General features: G+C 38.9%; 1 protein-coding gene across 1 annotated transcript in view; it reads left to right on the top strand.

Annotated features, from left to right (window-relative positions):
• Window positions 1-20558, top strand: part of dus4l (dihydrouridine synthase 4-like (S. cerevisiae)) — a 65537-nt gene extending 44979 nt beyond the window's left edge. Inside the window, exons 9-12 of the mRNA XM_060842894.1 lie at window positions 2348-2483; window positions 6742-6850; window positions 13984-14084; window positions 18959-20558. Of these exons, the coding sequence (XP_060698877.1) occupies window positions 2348-2483; window positions 6742-6850; window positions 13984-14084; window positions 18959-18994 (382 nt within the window). The 3' untranslated portion in view covers window positions 18995-20558. The remainder of the gene's footprint in view (window positions 1-2347; window positions 2484-6741; window positions 6851-13983; window positions 14085-18958) is intronic.
• Window positions 20559-27620: the final 7062 nt, after the last annotated feature.

Here is a 27620-nt window from a genome sequence, read left to right as displayed (position 1 = left end):
CTTTCTTAGGTGTTTAGATGCACCAATTTTGCACACAACTCAAACGCAGGGTCCTTTGAGACAGTTTTGATTTTGCTTATAGGAATTTTGGTAAATCCTAACACAGCTATTTGTGGCTAAATGAACTGCATAATCCATTTTATTTGTTATTCCTTTGCTGTTTCAATGAACCTGGGAAAGTTTAGCTTGTTCTTTTGTGCTGCACCAAATTTTGGACCAGCATGCAGCCACCTTTCTGTAAGGCAGCAATGTGAAGTAATTTATGTGGTCTTTTTAGAGCACTGTTGTCTTAGTTTGATAACTCATAATTACAACGCTTAAATGATTCATTGTTTCAGGTGAGCAAAAGTCTGCCTCAGCTCACTCCTTTGCAATAATTGGCAACTCTCATAAAATGCTTATTCTAATTTGTTCTAATTAGAAACCTAATTAATTACTCTAAGGAAATTATTGCTACCCATTTGAAGTAAAATACTTTTTTTCCCTGCATGTAGATCTTCTCATTAAAAACAAATAAAAGAAAAGAGGGGGAGAAAAGTAAAATATAAAATAACTGTTATATGTGCTTACAGAATATGACATGCCCTACTCCACTAATAACAAATCTGACAACTCGCTGATCCATTGGGCTCCCTGGAACCTAGTTTGAAAAATCTGTGATGCAAGTAATGATATCTTCCTAAACTTTTCATAATTGGCAATCTGTGGAGGTTAAAATGCTGAGAAAGAATGTCTGTCATCTGTCCTCTTCAATAAATCAACTGTTGGATTCTCTCCTCTCCCCACCCCAGCTACTTAGCATTCAGTGCAAAAATGGAAGTTCTTTTATGTGTTTTTATAACACTTGTCCCAACTCAATTGCTGCCTTTGGAAAAGGAAGTCTTATTTCAAAATAAAGTTAATGAGGTTCCTGGCACTTATATAACTCAATGGGAATTTGATGAACTTCTAACAATTCTCACAATCTCTTAATTTTGTTAACATTGGGAAATAGTGTAGATGAAATCCGAATTGTCTGTCACAATGTATACATAGCACTAAATATGTAAGGAATTAAGCCAAATTATTTTGAACTATTTTCCACTAACAGTTGTAGACCATTAACAAAATAGCCTATTAGATTTGGAGTGCATTTCTTCCTTTCATGTTGGGCTTCACATTTCAGGCAAGTGTAAAAACTTTGGATCCAACACACAAATATATATTTGTTTATGGGAAGCTTAGGAATTGCACGTACTGTAGATAAGTTAATGACTTGTATAAGTTAAAATCTGCTGTAAGAAGGCTGATGGTTCAGTGATAGCACTGTACTCTGAACCAGGCGTGTAAGTTCAGCCCTTCTCCAGACATCAGAATGTATAACTAGGTCGGCAGCATTTCAGAAATGTCCAGACACCATTTTAGTTAAGGCAAGATGCCATTCGAAAATCTACAGAAGGCACATTCCATCTTATATCAGTTTGAAACAAAATGTTATTATAAATAAGCAAAAAGGTTTGGGAGTTCTTGATTGCTACCTCCAAAATATTTTGTTGTTATACCTATTGAATTAAATATTAGGAAGATTGAAAACCATTGTTTTCCAGTCCCAATTCTAAATTCTGAGCTATCCCACTCCCCAGAGATAACCTATGATTAAGCTAGCCTGCATTCAACCTTTGTGTGACTTTTGATTCTGAGCAATGGTCTAAGTTGCACACGGTGCTTCTGAGGTTCCACAATCGACATGGCAGCAGTTCTGGAAGATGCTGCTTCGCAAGGACCTCAGGTGCCTGTGCAGCCACAAGGAAAATTAGAGGGAATGGTAACCTAATTTGTACCCTCTCTAAGATTATGATTTCTACCTCTGTAACATCACTCAAATTTTCAAAGTTCAGCTGATCCTGAAAACACCACTGCCTTTGTTAGTTTGAAACTTAACTATTTCAGTACACATCTGATATCCACTCTCTATCCTCCATAAACTTGAGATCAAGAATTCAGCTGCTCGTGTTTTAATCTGCAGTACTTTTAGAATCTAACACTGCCTACTCTTTTTAAACACAAAAATATTTTTGTCACCAATTCTCTTCCCCAAACTTACAACAATCAGTTGATTCTGTACGTAGAACTTTCTCCTAGTTTTTTGAGTTAAAGAATACACATTAGTAGCCTGGATACACTTGATTTCTCTTAGCCAGCACATAGTTTTTCCATTGGTGCTTCTTTCAGTTGCCAGGTCCTACTCTCTGTGCTTCCTAAGGCTCTTGCCTTAAAACAACAGTTCTTGCATTGAACTGTGAAAGCTTTCCACAGTATGAATATTATAGCATTTTCTTACAATGACCTACTTTATTTCGTTTCATAGTGTCCTTAGACGTATGATCACTCTTATCTCAGAATTGGCAATTGCAATGGGAGAAAGTCAGGCACTTCAAGTTCAAACTGATAATACCAATAATGCTGCTAAGAGGTACATGGAGGAAAATGAAGAACTGAAAAAGGTAATGTTTTCAGATCTGTTGAAATGTCTTTATTTTATTATGACCTATTATTTATTTGGTGCACTTTAAAACCATTCAGTATGCAATTTGTACATGGTATTTTTAGACACTTAAAAACGTTGGAGTTGAGAACTGCAACACACAGCCTAGCAATAATTGAACCAGTTTTGCAAGTTCTTAGTTTGGAATGTTGAATGCCTGAATTAACGTCTAGCATTTGGCCTATTGAGAAAGGGGAAGTATCCCACAGAAATCAACCTGTACCTTTGATGGTAGCTCTCGACAAATATTACTGATGCATTCTGGTCTTTGCAACTAAATGTAAAAGAATGACATTAGAAGAATTTGAAAAAATGATAATTTACATTTAAAAAAACAAATAACTGTTGCACATTGGCAAGCTTTGAATGCATGCTTTTTCCTATACAGAAGAATGGGTTCAAAACTGTCAGGTATTCTGTATGAATTATCAATCTGTGAGTGCCTCTGCTCCAATTCCTGATGCCATAGATGTGTCCAACGAAGGCTTCAACTTCGCCTTGGATACCATACTTACCAAAATCCCTAAAGAAGATAAAATTATTGTTGGGGGCTTCAAACCCAAGGTTAGAAAAGATGCCCAATTTTGGGAAGAAACCACAGGAAAGAGTCTGGAATTGCACCTCTTATCGGGATTCTCTTGCCTTCTCTCGTCTTTGGTTCTGAATCCTATCAGATCGAATGGATCGGTTAGAAGCAATGAGGAATTTACAAGAGATAAGGTGTGTGATGGATAGCAGTTATAGGAAGGGAGAAAAGCTGCAGATACAGACTGTTAGATGGGTTAATGCCAGAAAAGGTAGGAGGGGTAGGCAGGTAGTACAGGAGTCTTCTGTGGCTGTGCCCATTTCAAACAACTTTGCTATCTTGAAAACTTAGGGGGTGATGGACTCTCAGGAATGTACCACAGACAGCCAAATTTCTGTATTGAGACAGGCTGTAATGTAATGAGGCGTATGTCGGGTTTCAAGTGATTGATTATGTTAGGGAGCTATGCGAAACTGAGGACTGCTGGTGCTCGAGATTAGAGTCAAGAGCATGGTGCTGGAAAAGCACAGCAGGTCAGGCAGCAAACGAGGAGCAGGAGAGGTCTTTCATCAGGAAGGGCTTTTGCTTGAAACGTCAACTCTCTGGCTCCTCAGATGCTGCCTGACCTGCAGTGCTTTTCCAACTTCACACTCTCTCGAGTGTGATAGGGGACTCTCTAGTCAGAGGCACAGACAAACATTTCTGTGGCCAGCAGTGAAAAATCAGAATGGTGTGTTGCCTCCCTGGTGCCAGGATCAAGGATGTTTCAGAGAGGGTGCAGAATGTTCTCAAAAGGGAGAGGACCAGCAAGAGGTAATTGTGCACATTGGAACCAACAACATAGGAAGGGAAAAGGATGAGATTCTGAAGGGAGAATATAGAAAGTTTGGCAGGAATGTAAAAAGGAGGTCTTCATGGGTAATGGTACTTGGATTACTCCCAGTGCTACGAGCTAGTGAGGGTAGGAATAGGAGGATAGAGCAGATGAATGTGCGGCTGAAGAGCTGGTGCATAGGAGAAGGGTTCACATGTTTGGATCATGGGAATCTCTTCTGGGGTAGAGGTGATTTGTACAAGAAGGATAGATTGTACCTGAATTGGAAGTGGACTCATATACCAGGAGGGAGATTTGCTAAAGCTGCTCAGGAGGATTTAAACTAGTAAGGTTGGGTGGGACCCAGGGAAATATTGAGAAACGAGATCAATCTGAGACTGGTAGATTTGGGAAAGGGAACAAGTCAAACAGTCAGGGCAGGAAGGAACAAAGCAGAGAACAAGGTAGGATTGATAAATTAAACTGCATTTATTTCAATGCAGGGAAGGCAGATGAGCTCAGCGCATGGTTAGGAACGTGGGACTTGGGATACCATAGCAAATACAGAAATGTGCCTCAGGGATGGACAGGACTGGCAGCTTAATGTTCCATACAAATGCTACAGGAAGGCTAGAACGGGGAGTGGCGTTTTTGATATGGAATAGCATTACTGCTGTATTTAGTGAGGAAATCCCTGGGAATACATCCAGGGAAGTTATTTGGGTGGAACTGAGAAATAAGAAAGGGATGATCACCTTATTGGGATTGAATTATAGACCTCCTAATATTCAGCGGGAAATTGAGAAGCACATTTGTAAGGGGATCTCAATAAGAATAATAGGGTGATTATGGTAGGGGATTTTAACTTTCCAAACATAGACTGGGACTGCCATAGTGTTAAGGGTTGAGATGGAGAGGAATTTGTTAAGTGTGTACATTAAAAATTTCTGATTCAGTATGTGGATGTTCCTACTAGAGAAGGTGCAAAACTTGACGTACTCTTGGGAAATAAGGCAGGGCAGGTGACTGAGGTGTCAGTGGGGGAGCACTTTGGGGTCAGCGACCATAATTTTACTATTTTTAAAATAGTGATGGAAAAGGATAGACCGGATCTAAAAGCTGAGGTTCTAAATTGGAGGAAGGCTAATTTTGACTATTAGGCAAGAACTTTCAAAAGCTGACTGGGGCCAGATGTTCACAGGTAAACAGATGGCTGGAAAATGGAGTGCAGATCTAGATCTGCCTGCAGCACACCATACATTGTCTGCAAATCAGTGAATATATGCAGGACTGTTGGAGAGGTACCACAATTGAAAACCTAGTAGCATCCTTACTCAAGGCATGCAATGTCCAGCAAATATGGGTAATTCTGGATTCCAGGGGGCACTGCGTCTAAATTCTAGTATCCATGCTCAAATCTGACACTGTCACAGCCTTAGGAGCAAGTGTGGCTTTTTTAGTTCAGTTACACCAGTTGAGGTATTTATATACTAACCCATTACAAGCGTTTGTACTTGCATTCCAAAATAATCAGCTATTAGATTTTGACATGCTATAGCGTAAGAATCCTACTCATTGACTGCAGTTCAGCCTTCAACACTATTATCCCCTTGAGACTGATTCCTAAACTTAGTGATCTCGGATTAAGCCCCACACTCTGCAACTGAATCCTCAGTTTCCTGACCCACAGGCCACAATCAGTAAAGATTGGGGACAATATTTCATCCTTACTAACACTCAACACTGGAGCCCCCCAGGGGTGCTTACTCAGCCCCGTAACTGTACTTGCAATATACCCATGACTGCGTCGCCAAATACCAGACTAATACCATTTACAAGTTTGCTGATGACATCACCATTGTCAGTTGAATCTCAGATGGCGACAAAACAGATTACAGATGGGAGGTGGAAGACCTGGAAAAATGGTGCATTGAGAACAACCTAGCTCTCAATGCTGGCAAAACCAAACAACTCATTATTGATTTTCAGCGGGATGTTACTCATGCCCCCTACACAATAACAGCACAGAGGTGGAATGAGTGGAGAGTGTCAAGCTCCTGGGAATGGTCATCAACAACAAGCTTTCTTGGATTCTTCATATTCACGCACTGGTTACAAAGGCCCAACAACGTCTCCTCTTCCTCAAGCAGTTGAGAAATTTGGCATGACGGCAAATACCCATGCCAACTTTTATAGGTGCACCATCGAGAGCATGTTGTCTGGATGTATCACTGCCTGGTATGGCAATTGTACCGTTCAAGATCGGAAATGGTTACTGAGAGTGGTGAACTTGACCCGGACAATCACAAAGGCCAACCTCCCATCTATAGAATCCATCTACCAGCCCTGCTGTTAAGGAAAGGCTGCCAACATTATCAAAGATCCATCCCACTCTCGCAATGCTTTTCTACAACCACTACCATCAGGGAGAAGGTACAGAAGCCTGAATACATGCGCCAGCCGATTTTGAAACAGTTTCTACCCTACTGTTGTTAGAATACTGAATGGGCTGACAAATTCTTACCATTCTCCTGTATCTCTGCTTTTGTTTTACAGCTGTTTACCTATTATTCACTTATCTATGCTACTTGGTGATTTGCCTGTATTGCTCGCAAGACAAAGCTTTTCACTGTGCCTCAGTACATGCGACAATAAATTAAAATTCACATTCACATTCCTGAGTTGTCCTAACTTTGCAGATGGTTCCAGCTGCCAGGTTTCTCCAGTGGCCTAGATCAAAAGGCAAAAAGAAACCATATCATTACTAGATATATTATTATTTTCTTACATGATAAATAAGGAATATAACGCAAGTGGTTTTTCACTACAACCCACATCTCACTTAGGAATTTACACTTGATCTGCTTTTATCAATAGGCTTTAACTAGAGGTAAAGATGATGGAACTAAGAAATTGGAAGAGGAAAATAATCAGCTGATTAACAACATCAAGGAATTAAAGGCTGAATTAAAGAAAACCACAGAAGGTAAGACTATTCTGTTTTGAGACTTTTATATCAATTTTCTATTCACTTCTGTAACTTTCATTTACAGTGCCTTTAACATGGTCAAGTATCAAAAGGTGCTTTACAGGAGTGTAATCAAGCAAAAATTGACATCAAGCATGTAAGGAGCTATTAGAACAGCTGAACAAAAGCTTAATCAGTGGTAGGTTTTAAGCAACAGTATAGAAGTGTTGAGAAATTGAGAGGTATTGGGAGGGAACTTTAAAATTTAAAATCTTGACTGCCAATGCTGAATTTCAAAGTGTCCACCCAAGAGGCCATTATCAGGAATACACAGAAATAAAAGGCTTACAAAGCTGGGAGGGTCATGGTCAGGATTTGAAAGCAACAATGAGAATTTTAAAATCAAGGCAGTGCTACATTTGAGGTCAACCTGCACAAAGATGATGGGTAAGTGGGACTCGGTGAAAGTTCGGTTATGAATAATTGAGTTTTGGATTACCTTAAATTTATGAAGTATACATAGAAAGCCAATCAAGAGGGTATTGAAATAATCAACAAACAATGACACAGTGAAGGTTTCAGGTGAGCTAAGGCATCAGTAGTATCAGGTAATAGAAATAAGTGATCTTACTAATGGCACAATTATTGTTCAATGCTCAACTGATGTTCAAATATGACAGAGATTACGATTGGTCTGATTTATACCTGTTGGACTATAACCTGGTGTTGTGTGAATTTTAAACTTTGTCCACCCCAGTCCAACACCCAGCACCTCTACATCATTAGATATTATGTTTGAGCTTTGCAAGCACATGCTAGTTAAGGACAGTGGTATTCTGCCTATTGTGATTAGCTGTGTAGACCCACTGTTTGACAAGACCCACCAGGCATTGGTAAGTGTGGTCAACTTACTTGGTATCTCACCAGCATTAAATTCATTTACCAGATATGATACACAGAAAGTCTTTTTGGCCTGACGACAGCCTCTTGCTGGTAGAGAAAAAGCACTTGTACTACTGCAGAGTGGGGGTAATTCCAGGAAGACTGGGATTCTTTTCAGTGTGAAGTATTTGGTACACTTGTGAGTTTGGTTGACACAGTGAGCAGTGACCTGATCAGATGTAGTTTGTGCAGCTGTTAGTCTGTACTGTCACTCCTGCCTCTAACATAAATCCGTTTAACAATTTGTATTGGGTGGTATCAGCTGAAGTGTTGACCAGTCTACCTTTCAGAAAATTGTATTATCCAGTTCACATAATAAATGGAATCTTATAATAACTCCTTCCGTTGGTCACATGCTTGTACATCTAGAAATTGGATAGTGAGAGCATATTCCTATTTGTGAGGAATGCCACATGAGACTGCTGATTCTAATGAAAAGGAATAACTAAGACACGATATTAGTATTTGTAGGATATAATTACAATATGTAATTACCATTTTGTTTAAAGAGATTCACTTAACCTAAGGGTCTTTCTGGGAACTTGGTTTTTCTTTTATCAATCCTGCTGCTCTCGTGGCACTGAAACCAATTATAGTGTCCTATTGCTATTCCAAGCTGAATCCAGTAAATTCAGCAAAGTCTGAACACCAAACCTGCAATCTTTCTGGCTGATATTACTCAGCTTGAATAAGCTCACTGAACCATAAAAGGAACCCTTGAAACAATTATTTTGTCACACTTTCACAAGCTTTAATGGCTGGCCAAATGTCTGGCTGCCAATTCCTTGAAAATTGAAGTAGACATGTTATTCTAACTTTTACTATACATTGGCCAGTAGTTGTAGAGGAAAGTTAAAATTTTGAACTGAACTATCTGAGCAAAGTTTCAAATCTTGATCTTTATTAGAATAGGAATGGTATAGATGAAATATGCAATTATAATAGATAAATACAATTGCAAAATATAATAGTTAATGCTAATTGTGTGGAATAGAAGAACTGGTTTATATTTTTAAAAGATTTAGGGAAAGCTTTGCATTGATCACAGGCATCTATTTAGGGATCAACAATTCAAGTAATAAGTAGTTCCTACCTGTTTGGAGATGTAAGGAAAAGTTGTGAGCTATGTAAGATCTTGTTTGTGTTGCAGAGATAACATTTTATCCTTCAGAAGGTCAAGTATTATCAGTTACTATGATCTTGTTAATAACCAGGCAGTCCATGGTTAACATATTCAGGTTTACAATTTTTGCCCTCAGTAATTTCAGTGTTGAATGATAGAGCTTTGTTGAAAGGTGTTCTGTACTGTTGATTTAGGAAGCATTTAAGGGTCATTCATATAGAATAAAAGACTTAATTGACAAAAGGTGACCAGAAAATTTGCATAATCGGCAATGTCTTTACAACACCAATTCAAGTATGAAAATAAGCCAGAATTTCAAAACGATTTTGATGTCCAAAAATTGGACGGCTTTTCAATCGCCTGTATAGCTTTGACAAATGCAATTTCTGTCCCTGCTACATGCTGAATTTCCTAATCTATTAATTTACCTCCATTTTTGCTGTAGATATTTTCCTATATGAGAGTAGCAAAAAAAAAGGAGAATTTTCTTAAGTTTTCCTTGCATAAGAACAGGGGACATAGCAGCATTAGGCCATTCAGCCCTTCAAGCCTACTCTATGCCATTTCATTAAGATCAAGACTGATCTGATTGCAGTCTCAACCCCACTTTTCTGTCTGTCTGCCTGCCTCTTCTCCCCCACATAGTCTTTGATTCCATTGGCTATTAAAAGTCTAACAGTGCCTTGAAAAATTCAATGACACAGTTTCCCATGCTTTCTGGAAAGGAGAATTCTACAGTATGTGAGAAAGTATTTCTCATTTTAAAAATAAATCTGTTATGGATTGTGGATTTTACTGGCTGGGCCAACATTTATGGTCCATCTCTGATTCCCCTTGATAAGATGATGGTGAACTGCTGTTTTGAATTGTTGCAGGCAATGTTGTGTAGGTATACTCACATTGCTTTCTCAGGGAATTACTAATTCTATTTATTTGCAGTTTTAGGTACCTTTCTGTTATGTGTCTTATATTTAACGTTTTAATTGTTTAGCTTTTAACTCTATTTCTTTAATTTTCTACTTTATACTAAGAAAGACTGTAATACTTAACTTTTAACATTGCTTCTTTATTTTTCTACCTAAAATATCACCCAGAATAGTGTCACTGTACACGTTTCACTGTACTTGGGAAAACATGACAAGAAAACATAACTCTAATTCTATATAAAATTATATATGCTAAATTGTGGTGAAACACTTAATTGTAAATTAAATTTCCTAGTTTTTGTCACATTTTTCTCCTATTTACATGCATGTAAAATCTACTTGATGGGTGAATATATCACAATCATGTGGCACATTTGAATAATCATATGGGTTGGCTCTTTTGAAAGAGTTCTCCAGTTGATTCTATTCTCCCACTGTTTACCTGTAGTCCTGCAAATTTTCCTTTTCAATTGAATATTCAATTCCTATTTGAAAGTTATATACTTCATCATTTTTCTAGATAATACATTTCACGACATCATAATTCATTGGAATTAAAAATACTGAACTCCCTTTTCTTGTAATTACCTTAAAATTGGTATTGTTTATTTATATTATAAAGTAATACAATTTATCTTTATTTACTGTCTAAAACCTTACAAAATTCTGATCACCTCTTGATTCTCCTTTTAACTTTCTCTGATTGAAAGTCCCAGCTACCTAAACTGTCTGCAATTGAAGTCTGTCATCCCTGTCACTATTTGAATAAATCTCATTGATATCTTCTGAAAGACCTTCCTTACTATTCTTCTTAAATTGTGGTGCCCGGAACTAGATACAATATTCCAAATCACCCTTAATCAATGAAACATAAGGGCTTAGTGTAAATTTATGCTTTTATACTGTATGTCTCCACTTCTAAAGTACAGGATCATTGTATGATTTTGTTTTCAATAACCTTATCAAATTCTCAAATCCTATGGTGACAAATGTAGCTTTTCAGTTTCTTTTCTATAAGAAGAAGCAGTGATATCAGGGAAAATCATAGTGGGCCACAAAGAAATGGCAGAGAATTTAACACATACTTTGGTTCTGTCCTCACAAAAGACAGCACAAATAACCTCCCAGAAATGTTAGGGAACCAAAGGTCCACAGAAAGGGCAAAATTGAAGATAATCAGTAATTGTAAGAAAATGGCGCTACAATATTAATAGAATTAAAGGCAAATCATCAGGACCCGATCATCTACATCCAGGAATAATAAAGGTAGTGATTCTGGAAATATTGGATGCATTGGTAGTTATCTTCCAAAATTCAGGAGATTCTGAAGCAGTTTCTACAGATTGAAGGATTGCAGATATAACCCCACCATTTTTAAAATAAAGGAGAGGATCAACAACAGACCTAAAAACCAGTTAGCCTAAAATTAATAGTAAGTAAAATGAAAAAGTCCACTATAAAAAAACATGAAAAGAGTATTACTTGGACTCCTTGATGCCACACTCGGTCAAATGAGGCCATGATGTCAAGGGCAGCCATTCACACCTCATCTTTGGAATTCAGCTCTTCTGTCCATGTCTGAACCAATGTTATGATGAGGTCAGGAGCTGCGGGATACTGGTAGAAACAAACTGGCCATCAGTGAGCAGATACTGTTTAATAGCGCTTTTGGTGTCACCATCCATCAATTTATTGATAGTTAACAGTAGACTGATGGGATGGTAATTGGTCAGGTTGGATTTGTCCTGCTTTTTATGTACAGAACATACCTGGACAATTTTCCACATTGTTGGGTAAATGCCAGTGTTAGATTTATAAAGCATGGAAACAGACCCTTCAGTCTAACTAGTCCGCACTGACCATGTTCCCAAACTAAACTAGTCTACTTGCCAGCATTTGGCCCACATCCCTCCAAACCTTTCCTATTTATGTACCTATCCAAATGTCTTAAATGTTGTAACTCCACCATCATCCACCACTTCTTCAGGCAGTTCATTCCACAGTTGCCTATCATATCCTTTTCAAAACTAACTCCTCTCACTTTAAAAATATGCCTCCTAGTTTTGAATTCTCCCACACTAGGGAAAAGGCCCTTGCTTTAGCTGTAGTGGAACAATTGTCCAGGGTGCAGCAAGTTTGAGAGTAAATGTCTTCAATACTATTGTCAAAATGTTGTCAGAGCCCACAGCCTTTGTAGTATCCAGTGCCTCCAGCCATAGGGTCATAGAGATGTACAGCATGGGAACAGACCCTTCAGTCCAACTCATCCATGCCCAACCCAATCTAGTCCCACCTGCCAGCACCCGGCCCATATCCCTCCAAACCCTTCCTATTCATATACCCATCCAAATGCCTCTTAAATGTTGCAATTGTACCAGGGTCTCCACCACATTCTCTGGTAGCTCATTCCATAAACGTACCACCCCGTTTCTTAATAGGATGTGGATTAAATTGAATTGGCTGAAGACTGGCATCTGGAGGAGCCTGAGATTGACCATCCACTCAGCACTTCTGGCTGAGGATTGTTGAAAATGCTTCAGTCTTATGTTTTGTATTGATGTGTTGGGCTCCCTCCATTGTTGAGGATATTTTTGGAGCTACCTCTTCTATTGAATTGTTTAATTGTCAATCACCATTCATGATTGGATGTGGCAGGACTGCAAAGTTTAGATCTGATTTATTGGTTGTGGAATTGCTGATTTCTAGTCACTTGCTGCTTGTACGTTTTGGCACACAGGTAGTCCTGTTTTGTACCTCACCAGCTTGACACCTCATTTTTAGAAATACCTACTGCTGCTCCTGACATCCCTATCTTTACCCAGTTGAACACCAGGCTTGACAGAAATGGTAAAGTGGGATATATACCACCTATAAGGTTGCAAATTATATTGCAGCGTGATTCTACTGCTGCTGATATTTCATGGCCCCTCATGAATGCAAAGTCTTGAGTTACAAGATCTGTTCGAAGTCTGTTCTATTAACACGGTGATAGTGCCACATGATGCAATGGAATTTTTTTATTCATTCACTGGACGTTATCATTACTCAGTCAGTACTGGTGCTGTTGAAGGCATCTTGGGAGTGTACATTTAAGTGCGCCATCCTGTGCCCTTGTCACCGTCAGTGCTTCACTCCAGCACTGCTCAACATAGAGGAATATTGAGTTATCAGCCAGGGCAAGGATGTGGCAGAAGTGGCAGCATGTGATTTGAGACTTCATATTATCTGTAGTCAATGTTGAAGGCCCCTAGGGCAACTCCTCTAGACTGTATACCAGTGTGCTGATGAAACAGAACATACCCAGGGATAGTATTGGCTTTGTGTATAAGGTATGATTCCATGAGTTTTTTTCTATCAGGCTGTTGCTTGGCTAGTCTGTGGGACAGCTCTCCCACTATGGCACTAGTCCCCAGATGTTAATAAGGAGGACTTTGAAGGAGTCTATTTGCTGTTGTTTCTGTTGCCATTGTCAATTTCAGAGTCTGTCCTGTTTCATTTGTTTTTATTTACCTTTTAAACAGTTGACATAACTGAATGACTTGTGGATTTGGAGTCACATGTAGGCCAGACCAAAGAAGGATGGCAGTTTCTTTTCATAAAGGACATTAATGAAATTTTACAGCAATTACGAATAGTTTCATGGTCAACAGACTTTAATTCCAGATTTTTTATTGATTTCACATTTCACCATCTGGCCTGGTAGGATTCAAAAGTTGCCCAGAACATTATTTAGCCCACTGGTCCAATGACAATGCCACGAGGCCAACTTCTTGTCTGATCATCCTAATCAGTGGTGTATTGCTTTTAAAAAATCACATGCCAGAAGGACCAAATAACTCTGTAGTAGTCTGAAAGAAAGCAATAAGTCCAATAAACTATTCAACATGGTTCTTCTGGAGTGAGTTAATAAAATGGTATGACCAGGACATTGAATCTATTAACAGAAATAACCTACAAAGGATAAGTATAAACTTCATTTTTTGTGTAAATTTTCAAACCAATCTTTTCCATAGAATAGCATAATCTTTGACAATTCTTGTAACGTTTCCTAAGTGGCATTAAATGACAATGCGGTTTGTGTATATTTCAGTCAGAAAATGAGTGACATATTTCATTCTATATTTTAATTAGCTTTTTTTCTATTTCTTTTTGTGGCAAAGCCCTTGAGAAATCAAAGATTGAAATGGCTTCAATCAAAAAACAATATGATGGACTGACGAGGGAATATGACCGTCTTCTGCAGGAGCATGACAAGATGCAGGTAAAAAGAAACTTGTTCTCTTAAGTTACTACATTAATACAGTGAAGTATTAGAGATATTCTAACTTCCAGATCAAAAATACTTAGAATCATAGAGATATACAACACGGAACAGACCTTTCAATCTAACTCATCGATGTCAACCTAATCTAGTCCCACCTGCCAGCATCCAGCCCATATCCCTCCAAACTCTTCCTATTCAAATACTCATTCAGATGCCTTTTAAATGCTATAATTGTACCAGCCTCCACTACTTCCTCTGGCAGCTCATTCCATACACGTACCACCCCCTGCGTGAAAACGTTGCCCCTTAGGTCTCTTTTATATCTTTCCTCTCTCACCTTAAACCTATGCCCTCTTGTTCTGGACTCCTCCACCCCAGGGAAAAGACTTTGTCTATTTATCCTATCCATGCCCCTCATGACTTTATAAACCTTTATACGGTCACCATCCAGCCTCCAAAACTCCAGGGAAAACAGCCCCAGCCTATTTGACCTCCCCCTATAGCTCAAATCCTCCAACCCCCGCAACAGCCTTGTAAATATTTTCTGAACCCTTTGAAGTTTCATTGCATGCAATATTCCAAACGTTGCCTAACCAGCATCCTGTACTGCTGCAAATGACCTCCCAACTCCTGTACTCAATACTCTGACCAATAAAGGAAAGCATACCAAACGCCTTCTTCACTATCCTATCGACCTGTGACTCCACTTTTAAGGAGCTATGAACCTGCAGTCCAAGGTCTCTTTGTTCAGCAACACTCCCTAGGATCTTACCATTAAGTGTATAAGTCCTGCTAAGGTTTGCTTTCCCAAAATGCAGCATCTCGCATTTATCTGAATTAAACTCGATCTGCCACTCCTCAGCTCAGTGACCCATCTGATCAAGATCCAGTTATAATCTGAGGTAACCTTCTTCACTGTCCACTACACCTCCAATTTTGCTGTCGTCTGCAAACTTACTAACTTATACCTCTTATGCTCACATCCAAGTCGTTTATATAATTGACAAAAAGTAGTGGACCCAGCACCTATCCTTGTGGAACACCACTGGTCACAGGTCTCCAGTCTGAGAAATAACCCTCCTCCACCACCCTCTGTCTTCTACCTTTGAGCCAGTTCTGTATCCAAATTGCTAGTTCTCTCTGTATTCTGTGAAATCTAACCTTGCTAACCAGTCTTCCATGGGGAACCTTGTTGAATGCCTTATTTAAGTCCATATAGATCATGGCTCTGCCCTCATCAATCCTCTTCTTTACTTCTTCAAAACATTCAATCCAGTTTCATTAACTTCTGTTACTACTCTGATTAGCTTCTCACTTTTTATTTTTGAATTGTCTCTCTTTACAACCTAGTCTTTTTCTCTCCCTGCTGACAGTGGTGCTGCCACTGCTTGGCAACCTTTGAATTCAAAACCAGTCCTCAACCAGATATTCTGGCAAAAGCAGAAAGGAACATAGAACATAGAAAAATATAGCGCAGTTCAGGCCCTTTGGCCCTCGATGTTGCGCCAATCCAAGCCCACCTAACCTACACTAGCTCACTATCCTCCATATGCCTATCCAATGCCCGTTTAAATGCCCATAAAGAGGGAGAGTCCACCACTGCTAACAGCAGAGAAATATCTTTATTGTGAACAGCTGTCAAAAGTTCACAGTCAGTGAACTCTAGGCATTAATTAGGTTTGTTTTACGACAGCAATAGTAAAGCTTTCAAACAGAAGAAAAGCAACAGCTTCTGCTGTGGGCCTAATCCATCACTGCTTCTCTCTGGCAGCATGACATCAGCAGTGTGACTTCTTTGAGCCCAGAACACAGAGAGCCACATTCAAATTAAAGCAGGAAGTCAGGACCAAACAGCATGCAACAAAATAGAGAAATTGGAAACAAAATTAGCTGTTTTCCTTACCTTTAAAGCTTGTTCCACAGTGAATGTCTTACATTTTTTGTTTTAGAGATATTTCTTTGTTACTTTATATTTTCTGATGAAATTGTGGCATGGTCCTTTTAAAAGTGCCTTGTCTCAATTTTGAATGGTCAATATTTTCAAAATGCATTTACTTGTGTTTGATCAAAGGTTTATGCCCTTTTTCCACTTAAACCAATGTAGATCCAATATTGTCAGCCCTCAATCAAGTTCTATTGCTGCATACTTCAGCTAAGTGTAACCTTTGATTAGCCTTTCTGATTTTTTCATCAGTTCTTTCAGACCAAAATGCTTTTTGACATTGTCAATGGCTTTCCCCTCCTCAGCCACCATCCTTCCCACTCTCAACAAATCTGTCCTCTGTCACTGGTTTCCATCTCCAACTTTTCTCTCCAAAGATCTCAAACCGATCATTATTTTCCAGCTCCAAAGTCTCAAGACTACTTATTCAAAGTTGCAAATTCAGTTCAGTTTTTAACTTTCTAGAACTATAAATTGTGTTATTTATTTATATCTTCTGTCGTTCTCTTAGATCATTACTACAAAATTTTGATACATTCCATACCCATACCAGCATTCCCTGTATTCAGATTTTCAGAAACTGCCCATTTTAACCTTTGCTGTAACACCATTTCAGCTGAAAACTTTATCTGTGCTTCCTGGACTAATTTTTCCAGTGTCCTTGTTAACATACCACGCACACTCTTCAAACACTACAACCTACCTGAACTGCTGTCCAATGTATCCAATCGTGCAAGAAATCTTTCTTTATAATCACTTCTGATCACCACTTATATAGGCTAATTACTTTCAAATATACTTATATATGAAAGATTGGGATTTAATATAATCTCATGACTGATATTTTTGTTTTAAATGGCTTTTGATATGTGCTGTGACTAGGAGAAATAGCAAAATATTCAAAGTTGTTTGTTCCCCAGAAGCTTTAGGCTTTAATGTGTCACCTTACAATTTAACAGACCATTGTTTAGTTTCTAAAATTGAGATAAGAAGTGGAACAATGAAACTACATTTAGCTATGTCCTAGATAGTAAATAAGCATTTGGTGCTTGAAGGAAGGATCTCATTCCTGCATATCATATTCAAAATAAAACTTTCCATAAGACTATAAGACATAGGAGCAGAGATTAGGCCATTCAGCCCATCATGTTTTCTCCACCAGTTTCAACGCTATTCTCCCGATTTCTCCACATTACCCTTGATCCTCTTGATACTCAAGAATCTATCTATCTCAGTTTTAAATATACACAATGAGCTGGCCTCCACAGCCTTCTGTGGCAATGAGTTTGATAGATGATTCCACAGGTGTCATAATTATTCAACAGAGACACTGTTCATAAGAGGTGACTTTTAAAGATCTTGAGGTCTCCTTACCATTTTAACAGAGTCAGATTTGAAAGGATTGACAAATATAGATAAAATACAAATAATTTTTTTAATTCATTTGTGGGACTTGGGCATTAATAGCCCATCCCTATTTGCTCTTGAGAAGGTGGTGGTGAGCTGCCTTCTTGAATCGCTGCAGTCCATTTGCTGTGGGTTGACCCACAATGCAATTAGGAAGGAAATGCCAGGATTTTTGACCCAACAATTGTGAAGGAATGGCAGTATATTTCCAACTCAGGGTGCTGAGTGGCTTGGAAGGGAACTTGCTGGTGGTGTTGTTTCCAAGTGCCTGTTGCCCTTATCCTTCTAGGTGGATGTGGTCACGGGTTTGGAAGGTGCTGTCAAAGGATCTTTGATAAATTTTTGCAGTGCATCTTGTAGATGGTACACACTGCTGCTACTGAGCGCCAGTGGTGGAGAGATTGAATATTTGTAGATGTGGTGCCAATCAACCAGGGTTGAGTGGGGGATATGCCAGGCCTTGAGGTTGCAGATTGTGCTGGAATACAATTCTGCTGCTGTTGATGGCCCACAGTGCCTCATGGATCCCAGTCTTGAGATGCTAGATCAGTTTCAAGTCTGTCCCATTTAACACAGTGATAGTGCCACACAGCACAATGGAGGTTATTCTCAATGTGAAGGTGGGACTTCGTCTCCACAAGGACAGTGCAGTGGTCACTTTTACCTTTTACTTTTAGCAGTACAATTAATCTGTGATGCTCTTTCAGCTTAAACAGAAAGATTGCTTTCTAACTAGAAGAAAAAGGTGGTAACTGTTTATTTCTTTATTTTTCTGTTAGTTAAAAGGTTGCCAATGCTTAGTCTTGGCAAAACAGTAGATAAGGATTATCTTGCAACCATATTTAGTTTGTCTTAAACTTTACCTTCCATGCTCAATCCAACTATATGAGTTCCTCCAGTTTAGAACCCTCATCCAAACCTTTCAGTTATTTGATTAACATATAATGTATCCGCTCCTGTACCCCACAAAGCCTAGGTAGCCTTTGGCTTTTTTTTAAACTTTTTTCTTGAATTTCCTTCCTAAATCCTTTCAGTCTGAATTGGGAGTGAAAGTTTTATCTTATTAATTTTACTTTCTTCCCCCAGTTTTGCTTCAACAGATTATCTGGCTCTTCTATGTGTAAATTGCTACTATTTGATATATTCCCACATTCCTGCAAATAATTAACTGCTGTAAGTTATGTGATGGTGTTTTAGAATAGGTGATTGCAAGTTACGTCCTTTTGGTAGGTCAGAGCCTGATGCTTTCCCACATGTTCACTGTAGACAATACTGACTTAGATGATCACTTTGGAGGAGGAGGAGGAGGAGGAAAGAGGCAGAGCATGAGCACACAGCCAGCCATTCCTGACAGTAATATTGCTTAATTCCTAGTAACAATCCAGCATTATAAACTCACTAAAGCAATTTGCTGCTTGATTGCCAGAATATAATTAATGCTAAAATTTATAGAAAAGGTTCAATATATTTATTGTCATTAACTGAATAATTACTAACATTTATTACTTGTACCCCCTTTCAGAGTCTTGTTGACACCACTGATAAGAAGAGCGACTAAACTGCAAAAAGTACTCCCTTGTGCCTTTGGATATCATCTGTAACAACAGGATATTTGTATTTGTTTTGTTTCCTTAACAGCACAATGAAGCTAAAAGTGAAATGAGTCACTATTCATAAACAAAGTAAATTGATGGTTATTTTCAGGTTATTGTGCATCATTCCATTAACACATCAAAAATGGGAATATGGGTGATACAATGATTGAAATAATGGCTCAATCACATTTGATGTCTGCTAGAAATGCAATGAATCTGCATATAGGTGTGCATTTACATACCTGACCTTGAGGTAACATTTTCATACAGTTGTTTTCCCAAGTTGAGTTTCCTTATATCATATTTGAGATGCCATCCCTTTTTAAATTCTAATTACCCAAATCCAATGCCATATATAGGACCCAATCAAATTTCTTCATGCAAGAAGTTTTAGCCAAAGGGATGTACATGCTATTATCCTGATTTCCTTCACTTTGTTTGGACCGATATTTCGTACACCACAAACCTTGGGACTTTGCTGTCATTAAGGGAAGAGGAGGACACCTTTTGTCCTTTTTTTAAATGTTTCTGTAGAACTGTAACGATATTATCATCCACTATAGTCCTGAGGTATCATTGTGGATCATTATTTTGGGGTAGATGGCTTTTATGTTTTCCAAACAATACCTTGTGAATGTCCCCTGTGCAGTACAAAATCATAATACTATATTTGGCACATTTGCCACATATTTCTGCCCCCAGGACATTGTTAATGTTATATCTAATATGTTTGAGAATGTCACTATCTAAAGCAATAGATAGCAAAAAGGTCCTGAACTTTTTTTATCTCCCATTCTCCCCAGAATAAAAATGAGAATCTGACTAAAGATGGAATTGACAAATAAATTACTTCAAACGTTTTTTGCAATTTGTTTCGCATGTTTTGGTACGCAAAACTCTAGGCCTGCAAAAAAAAATGTACTATATGAGCAGCTTAAAATTAAAAGTAATCTTTCTTGGGGCTTATTAATGGTAGTCAGGGGACAGTTTTGTTTAATAATCTGTGAGTTGAGGCAGCTTCTTGTGCTAGGCTTTGTCCTGAAACTTTTGGCAGATAATCCAGAAATGAATATGAGAAAACAAATATCACTGTGAAAATTTAGTTTGGAGTTCAATCTCTTCAACTGAAAAGTCAGCAATTATAATAATGTGAGCACATAGTTAATTTCCCTGTTGGAATCAATGTATTAAACTTTTTTTTAAAAAAATCTTTGTCAATCCCATTAACTAGTGTTACTTTCATTGTTCCTATAAGTTTAAAATATCTTGATAGAATTTTGTTTACGAAGTTCAGTTTACGGTTTCTTGCTGGGTGTAAATATAAATTAAGAGAATGCACTGAAAAGTACTTATTATCCTTTGCCACCACATACTATAACAGGTCAGACAAAAAACTGATGTGTTGCTTTGACTGAAATATAAAATCAGTAAAATTATAAATTATTTTCTTGACTGATGTGTATATACAAATGGCAAATACGTTTCTGCATGCCAATTAATTTGTTTTTTTTACATTCTGCATTTTCTTATGCTCATTCAATAAAAATCTAAAATCAATTTTAATGTTGTTTTATTGCAGACGAGTGCTCTCCTATTATTATTTGTCACTCAGGATCATTCCACTGGTATAGAATAATGCTTATATCAGTCACTATTGGAAATAATGCAAGTATTAGCTATGGTCTTCTACTTCGCCATATTCAAAGTAGGATAAAATTTGAACATAAACTTGAGGAAAAAAATGTGAGAAATAGGCAATGTGAATAAATTATTGATTAGACAAAAACAGCCAGAACTCCTGCATCTCTCAAACAATACGTCATCTATTTGGATTATTTTCTTGAATGTAATGTTCGCTTCCACCAGAGGTGGTTTTTTTTCTTCATATTGCCTCCTCTCTCAGATTCTATGTCAGCCTATGGCTGTGATGGTGACTTAGGCAGTCTGCTTTGTGACCACTGGCAATGCCATCTAGCCAAGCATTCTAAAATGGTATAAAACAAAATGACAGGAGTGTGCCAAATAACAGGGATCTGTCAGGAGAAGCAATTGAAAAGCTATGATCACAGCACAGATATAGTGCTTCTGGGCTTCCCTAACATTTATGCAGGTAATCCATCATTAGGACTGCCCTTGTATGGCATCCATTCCACCCATCACAACTGTCTTTGCCACTTGGATCTAAATAATTTATTAATTCTCTCATAACACTTTCCCACCTATCTCCAGAAATACCTTTAAAACTTATTGGTCACTCCCTAGATGCTCTGGTTCTTTGAATCTAGATTTCCATTAATTTGTAATTTTTATCTAAATAGTTTTCCAGCTTTCCCAATTTCCTTTCCTTTCTTTTTTTCTCTCTCTCTATCTCTCACCTGTTCCCTACCACGATCTATGGAGGTGATGAAGAGGGAGAGAGGGATTGAACATGTGGCTACATGGATGGTGCAGGAGGGAGGGATTTGGATACTTGGATAATTGGACCTCGTTCTGGGGTAGATGAGAACTCTATAAACGAGATGGTCTACACTTGAACCAGAGGCATACCAATGTCCTGGGGGCAGAAATTTGCTAATGCTTTTTGGGAGGGTTTAAAATAATTCAGTAGGGGGGTGGGAACCTGAATTGTAGCTGCAGTGTACAGGAGGTTGAGAATAGTGAGGTCATAAGTAAGGTTTTGCGGTCACAAGAGTATACTGGCAGGTAGGAAGGTGGTTTGAAGTGTGTCTACTTCAATGGCAGGTGCATCCAGAATAAGGTGAGTGAACTTGCAGCATAGGTTGGTACCTGGGACTTCAATGTTGTGGCCATTTCGGAGATGTGGATAGAGCAGGGACAGGAATGGTTGTTGCAAGTTCCAGGGTTTAGATGTTCCAGTAAGAACAGGGAAGGTGGTAAAAGAGGGGGAGGTGTGGCATTGTTAGTCAAGGACAATGGTAGAAAGGATGTTTAATGAGGACTCCTCTGCTGAAGTAGTGTGGGCTGAGGTTAGAAACAGTAAAGGACCGGTCACCCTGTTGGGAGTTTTTTATAGGCCTCTGAAAAGTTCCAATGATGTAGTGGAAAGGATCATAAAAATGATTCTGGATAGGAGCAAAAGTAACAAGGTAGTTATTATGGGGGACTTTAACTTTCCAAATATTGATGGAAATGCTGTACTTCGAGTACTTTTAGATAGGTCAGTTTTTGTCCAATGTGTACAGAAGGGTTTCCTGACACAGTATGTAGACAGGCCAACAAGGGGTGAGGCCACATTGGGTTTAGTAGTGGGTAGTGAACCAGGCCAGGTGTTAGATTTGGAGGTAGGTGAGCACTTTGGTGATAGTGATCACAATTTGGTTAAGTTTACTTTAGCAATGGAAAGGGATAGATATGTACTGCAGGGCAGAAGTTATAACTGGGTGAAAGGCAATCATTATGCAATAAGGCGAGACTTAGGATGGGGAAGGAAGCTGCAGGGAATGGGCAGAATTGAAATGTGAAGTTTGTTCAAGGAACAGTTACTGTGTGTTCTTGATAAGTATGTACCTGTAAGACAGGAAGGATTAGGTCGAGCAAGGGAACCATGATTTACTAAGGAAGTTGAATCTCTTGTCAAGAGATAGGAGGCGGCTTATGTGAGGATGAGATGTGAAGGCTCAGGGCATTGGAGAGTTACAAGTTAGTGTTACGACATGGGGTAAACCCTCCAGCTTAACTTAAACCAGCAACACAGAAAAGATTTTATCCCTTGCAGTAATTTGTGAAAATTCAAGATACCAAGAACTATTTAAAGTAAAAATCAACAACTTTATTTCTTAAAGTATAGCCAAGAATAATTAACTAACAACTATTTACTATTCTTTCCTCAAACCTATCTTTTACTTTCCCCTCTACAATACTGGTCCAATAAAAATACCGATTAAGGTTTATGAAACAAAACTTCTTATTTCAAAACCAGGCAGTTTTTGGTTCTTCTCTGTATTCCTGTGTCTTGTCTTCTTGGGGATTCTGTTTCACAGATTACTGATCGATAAAAATATCTTTAAGAGAGCTATTTTTCGGCAGCCTTTACGTGCTAGTGGCTTGGCAGTTCTCCTCCTAACTGTTCAACTTTCCCAGTCTTATACCCCCAAAGCATTGGATTGTGTCATTGGCTTTTAAGATTGTCAATATACTAAATTCAAACTGAATTGGAGTTCGATTTTTGGGGGGGTATAAATTAAACCAATTGGCCTAATTCAAATCTGTTTTTATCTCCAGGCAACCAGCTACCTTAACTACTGCACTACATGACACATTGTATCTTGTTTAGAACAATTAGTGCTGTCAGGTGGTTCTACTAGCTTTTAACTTTATTAAAGGTACAGTACACCCACATCTTCATAACATCTCCCCCCTTAAGAAAAATTGAACAACCATAATAATAAGATGGCTTCTTTTTTCTTGTTTTTTATACATATTTATTTAATAAATTCATCTCAACTTCTTCCCATAGACCTACATAATTATATAACATTAAATAAATACAAATCTCATCTAAACTTTATCAGTTAAATCCGCGATAACACATCTGCAATTACAATCTCACGACCTGCAACATGTATGATTTTTAAATTAAAAGTCTGTAATGTAAGACTCCAGTGAAATAGTCTCATATTCTCGTTTTTAAAGCGCCCTAACAATGTAAGCAGATTGTGATCCACATACACAACCATCTCCGACACATTGTTTATTAAAATGTTGTAAGGCTAGTAACAAACTCAATAGTTCCTTTTCAATTGTGGAGTATTTCCTCTGGTGGATGTTAGATTAGATTACTTACAGTGTGGAAACAGGCCCTTCGGCCCAACAAGTCCACACCAACCCGCCGAAGCGCAACCCACCCATACCCCCACATTTACTCCTTACCTAACACTACGGGCAATTTAGCATAGCCAATTCACCTGACCTGCACATCTTTGGACTGTGGGAGGAAACCAGAGCACCCAGAGGAAACCCACGCAGACATGGGGAGAACGTGCAAACTCCACACAGTCAGTCGCCTGAGTCGGGAACTTTGATCTTCCTCAAAAAGTAACCAACTGGCAGCTCAATCCCATCCTTGTCTTTTGTAGGAGTACAGCTCCAACTCCAATGTCACTAGCATTGATGGTGACTTTAAAAGGTTTTGAAAAGTTTGGTGTATCTAACACGGTGTGGTGGTTAATATGGCTTTCAAATGGTCGAATGCCTCCTGACATGTTTCTGTCCACCGAAACTTTGTGCTCTTCTTCAGCAAATTAGTTAATGGTGCTAATACACTACTGAAGTTTGGAACAAACTTCCCATAGAATCCACTGAGTCCCAAAAATCAGAGCACCTCTTTATTCGAGGTTGGTCGTGGAAATTCCTTGATGGCCGTCTTTGTGTTCCATGGAGTCAACCTTCCATGACCAATGTTAAATCCCAAGAACTTCACCTCTGCTTTCACAAATTCAGTTTTATTTAAGTTTATCACCAATTTTGTTTCTCATAGTCATTCAAAGAGCTCTGCCAATCATACCATGTGATCTTTCCAGGACTTACTAAAGTTCACTACATCATCCAAATAGCCTGCACAGTTTGTTAACCCAGCTACTACTCTGTTCATGAGTCTTTGGAATGTGGCGAATGTGTTCATCATTCCAAAATGCATCACTTTAAACTGATAAAGCCAATTTCAGGTTACAAATGCAGAAATATATTTTGCTGACTGAAAAAGGTATCTGCTAGGAACCAAGCATCAGTCCAATTTGATGTTGTAACTGGCTTGACTGAATTTCTCGATACAGTACTCCAATCTAGGAATTGGATAGGAATCGATTTTGTAACAGCATTGACCTTCCAATAATCCACACAGAATAATTGAGTCCAGTCCGGTTTGCGAACTAAGACAATTGGCGAACTCCACTCACTCTGGCTTGGTTCGATGATGTCCTCGTCAAGCATGGCTTCCACCTCCATCTGAATCTGTCCAGCTTTGAAAGGATTAAGCCAATAGGGGTGTTGTTTTGTCAGAGCAGTATTCCCTACGTCTATGTCATGTACAATAGCATTAGTCTTCCCCATCTGATTCTTACATATATCCTAATACCGCAGTAACAAATTTTTGAACTGTGTTCTCTGCTCCTATCCCACTCTTCAAGGACTTCTACATTTTAAAATCTATTTTGAAACACATCAAAACCCTACATCATCTGGATTTGATTCCTCACTTTGTGGGGCAATAACTCACACCTGTTTCTCCAGTTCTTTCTCGTATAATAGTTTCAACATGTTCACATGACACATCTGATACCTTTTTATTCTTTCGGGCATCTTTACTAGATAGTTCACCTGACTAAACCTTTTCTCAATTTGATAGGGACCACTAAACCTAACTTTGAAGGATCTCCTGTCACTGGTAACAGTACTAACATGTCATCCCCTCAGGAAAATGTCTGAATCTCAGAGCTTTTATCTGTCACCTGCTTCATTCTATGCTGTGCCCTTTTTAGGTGCTGTTCAGCTAACTCACCTACTCGATTTAATCTCTACCTCACTTCCGATACGTAATCTAAGTGTGAGATCTCCAATTTTAGTCCTGTCAATTTTCAATTTCAAAGGGCGTCTCACTTCATGACCGAATTTTAATTCGAATGAAGTGAACTGAGTAAATTCATTTGGGGCATCTCTAACGGCAAACAATACGAATGGGATACCAATCATTTGGGTAATCCTGACAGCACGCTCTCAACATGGTCTTAGACGTCTGATGCCATCTTTCTGGGATTGAGGATGATACACACTGGATTTAGAGTGCTGTATATCCAAGCTATCGATAGTCTCCTTAAACATCCTAGTAGTAAAATTTGACCCATGGTCTGACTGAATCTCTTTGGACAACCCATACTATGTGAAGGAAGCTACTAACTTCTCAACCACCTTGTTTGCCTTGATACTCTGTAATGGAATTGCCTCCAGAAATCTGGAAGGCATATCCATAATGGTTAACAATTTTTAGTTCTGTTGTTGTGGTTCTGTTCGCCGAGTTGGGAATTTGTGTTGCAAATGTTTCGTCCCCTGTCTAGGTGACATCCTCAGTGCTTGGGAGCCTCCTGTGAAGCGCTTCATCACTTCACAGAAGCGCTTCACAGGAGGCTCCCAAGCACTGAGGATGTCACATAGACAGGGCACGAATCGTTTACAACACAAATTCCCAGCTCGGCGAACAGAACAACGAGCACCCGAGCTAGAAATCTTCTCCCAAACTTTGAATTTTCAGTTCTCCTGGGGGGGGATCCTACACACTCAATTATAACCCGTGTGAAAGGTTCTTCAAATGCGGGAATTGCTGTGACTTACCTATCATTTGGAATGTATGACACGTTTGGCAAAAGTTAATCATATCTTTGTACATTCCAGGCCAAGAAAAATGTTTTTGTACCTTAGCCTGAGTCTTTCTCTCTGTGCCCTCAGCCCTCAAGCCCTTTCACTCAAGCCCTCAGTGACCTCCTGCAGGTAGTTTATGTGCTACTCGTAACACCTCCTGTCAGTATGTTATCTTCAACACAATCTAGTGCACTTCAGCCCATTTCTCCTCTGCATTAACCTGCCATGGTCTCCATTTCAGTCTTAGAATTCTACCTTTCAGATAATAACCCTCCAGAATATTCTCTGCCTCCTTTTCAGAGTATGCATCCACATATATATCTTTTATCATCTTGTTTTGCTGTTGTAAGTCTCTTAGCCTTTCAGGACTAAACATGTCTGTCTGACCCTCTGCCTGTTCAGGTTTTTCCTGCACCATTATGTCAAACAGGGTATCTGCTAACTGAACCTCAACTTCTTCATCTTTCTCTTTTCACGTCGTGCTGTGATTTATGATATGGGATCTGACTACCACACACTCTGGGAAAATACCAGGATATTTCTGTTTTAACTACTAAGTTTATTGGTCTTTCTTGGGCTTCTCCATAACAAGGGGTGTCATTCCCACCTTGGATCCTACCAAACCATTCTCAAGAACAAAGTGAATTCCTGGAACTGACACTCTGTTAATCACTCCCACTGTAACTTTCCCCGTCTTGAGTTGGCACTCCAACCTGGTCTTACATAAGACAACGCTAAATTTCTGTTCATTTATCCCACAAATTACCACACTCCGAGTGTGCCTTCGCTCGTCCCTTACTATCAGCACCTGGTAAATCCTGTATCTCTCAAAATTATAACTTCTTGTCCTTCTTCCCCTGTTCTTTCTGAGTAAACTTTACTCACAAAGGCAAATTCTTTGTAGAGATCAGGTATTAACTCCATTCCCTGCCTAAGCTGTGCACTCTCCTCTAGCTCCTCGGCCCTTCTTGGGGTCTCCTTTACTGTCTTCACTAATGCCACTGGCTTAGCTTCTTTTACCACATCTTTTCCCAGAGTGCCTAAAGAGAGAGCTGAGAAGAGTGAGGAGAGGACATGAGAAATCTTTGGCAGGTAGGATCAAGGAGAACCCTAAAGCCTAAAGGTTTTCGATAAGGTTCCCCATGGTAGGCTAATGCTAAAACTTCGGAGGTATGGCATTGAGGATACATTAGAGGTTTGGATTAGGAATTGGCTGGC

The sequence above is a fragment of the Hemiscyllium ocellatum genome, chromosome 23, assembly GCF_020745735.1.
Source record: "Hemiscyllium ocellatum isolate sHemOce1 chromosome 23, sHemOce1.pat.X.cur, whole genome shotgun sequence".
Lineage (NCBI taxonomy): Eukaryota > Metazoa > Chordata > Chondrichthyes > Orectolobiformes > Hemiscylliidae > Hemiscyllium > Hemiscyllium ocellatum.
The sequence above is the reverse complement of the archived record's forward strand: the minus strand, read 5'-3'. Positions and strand labels throughout refer to the sequence as shown.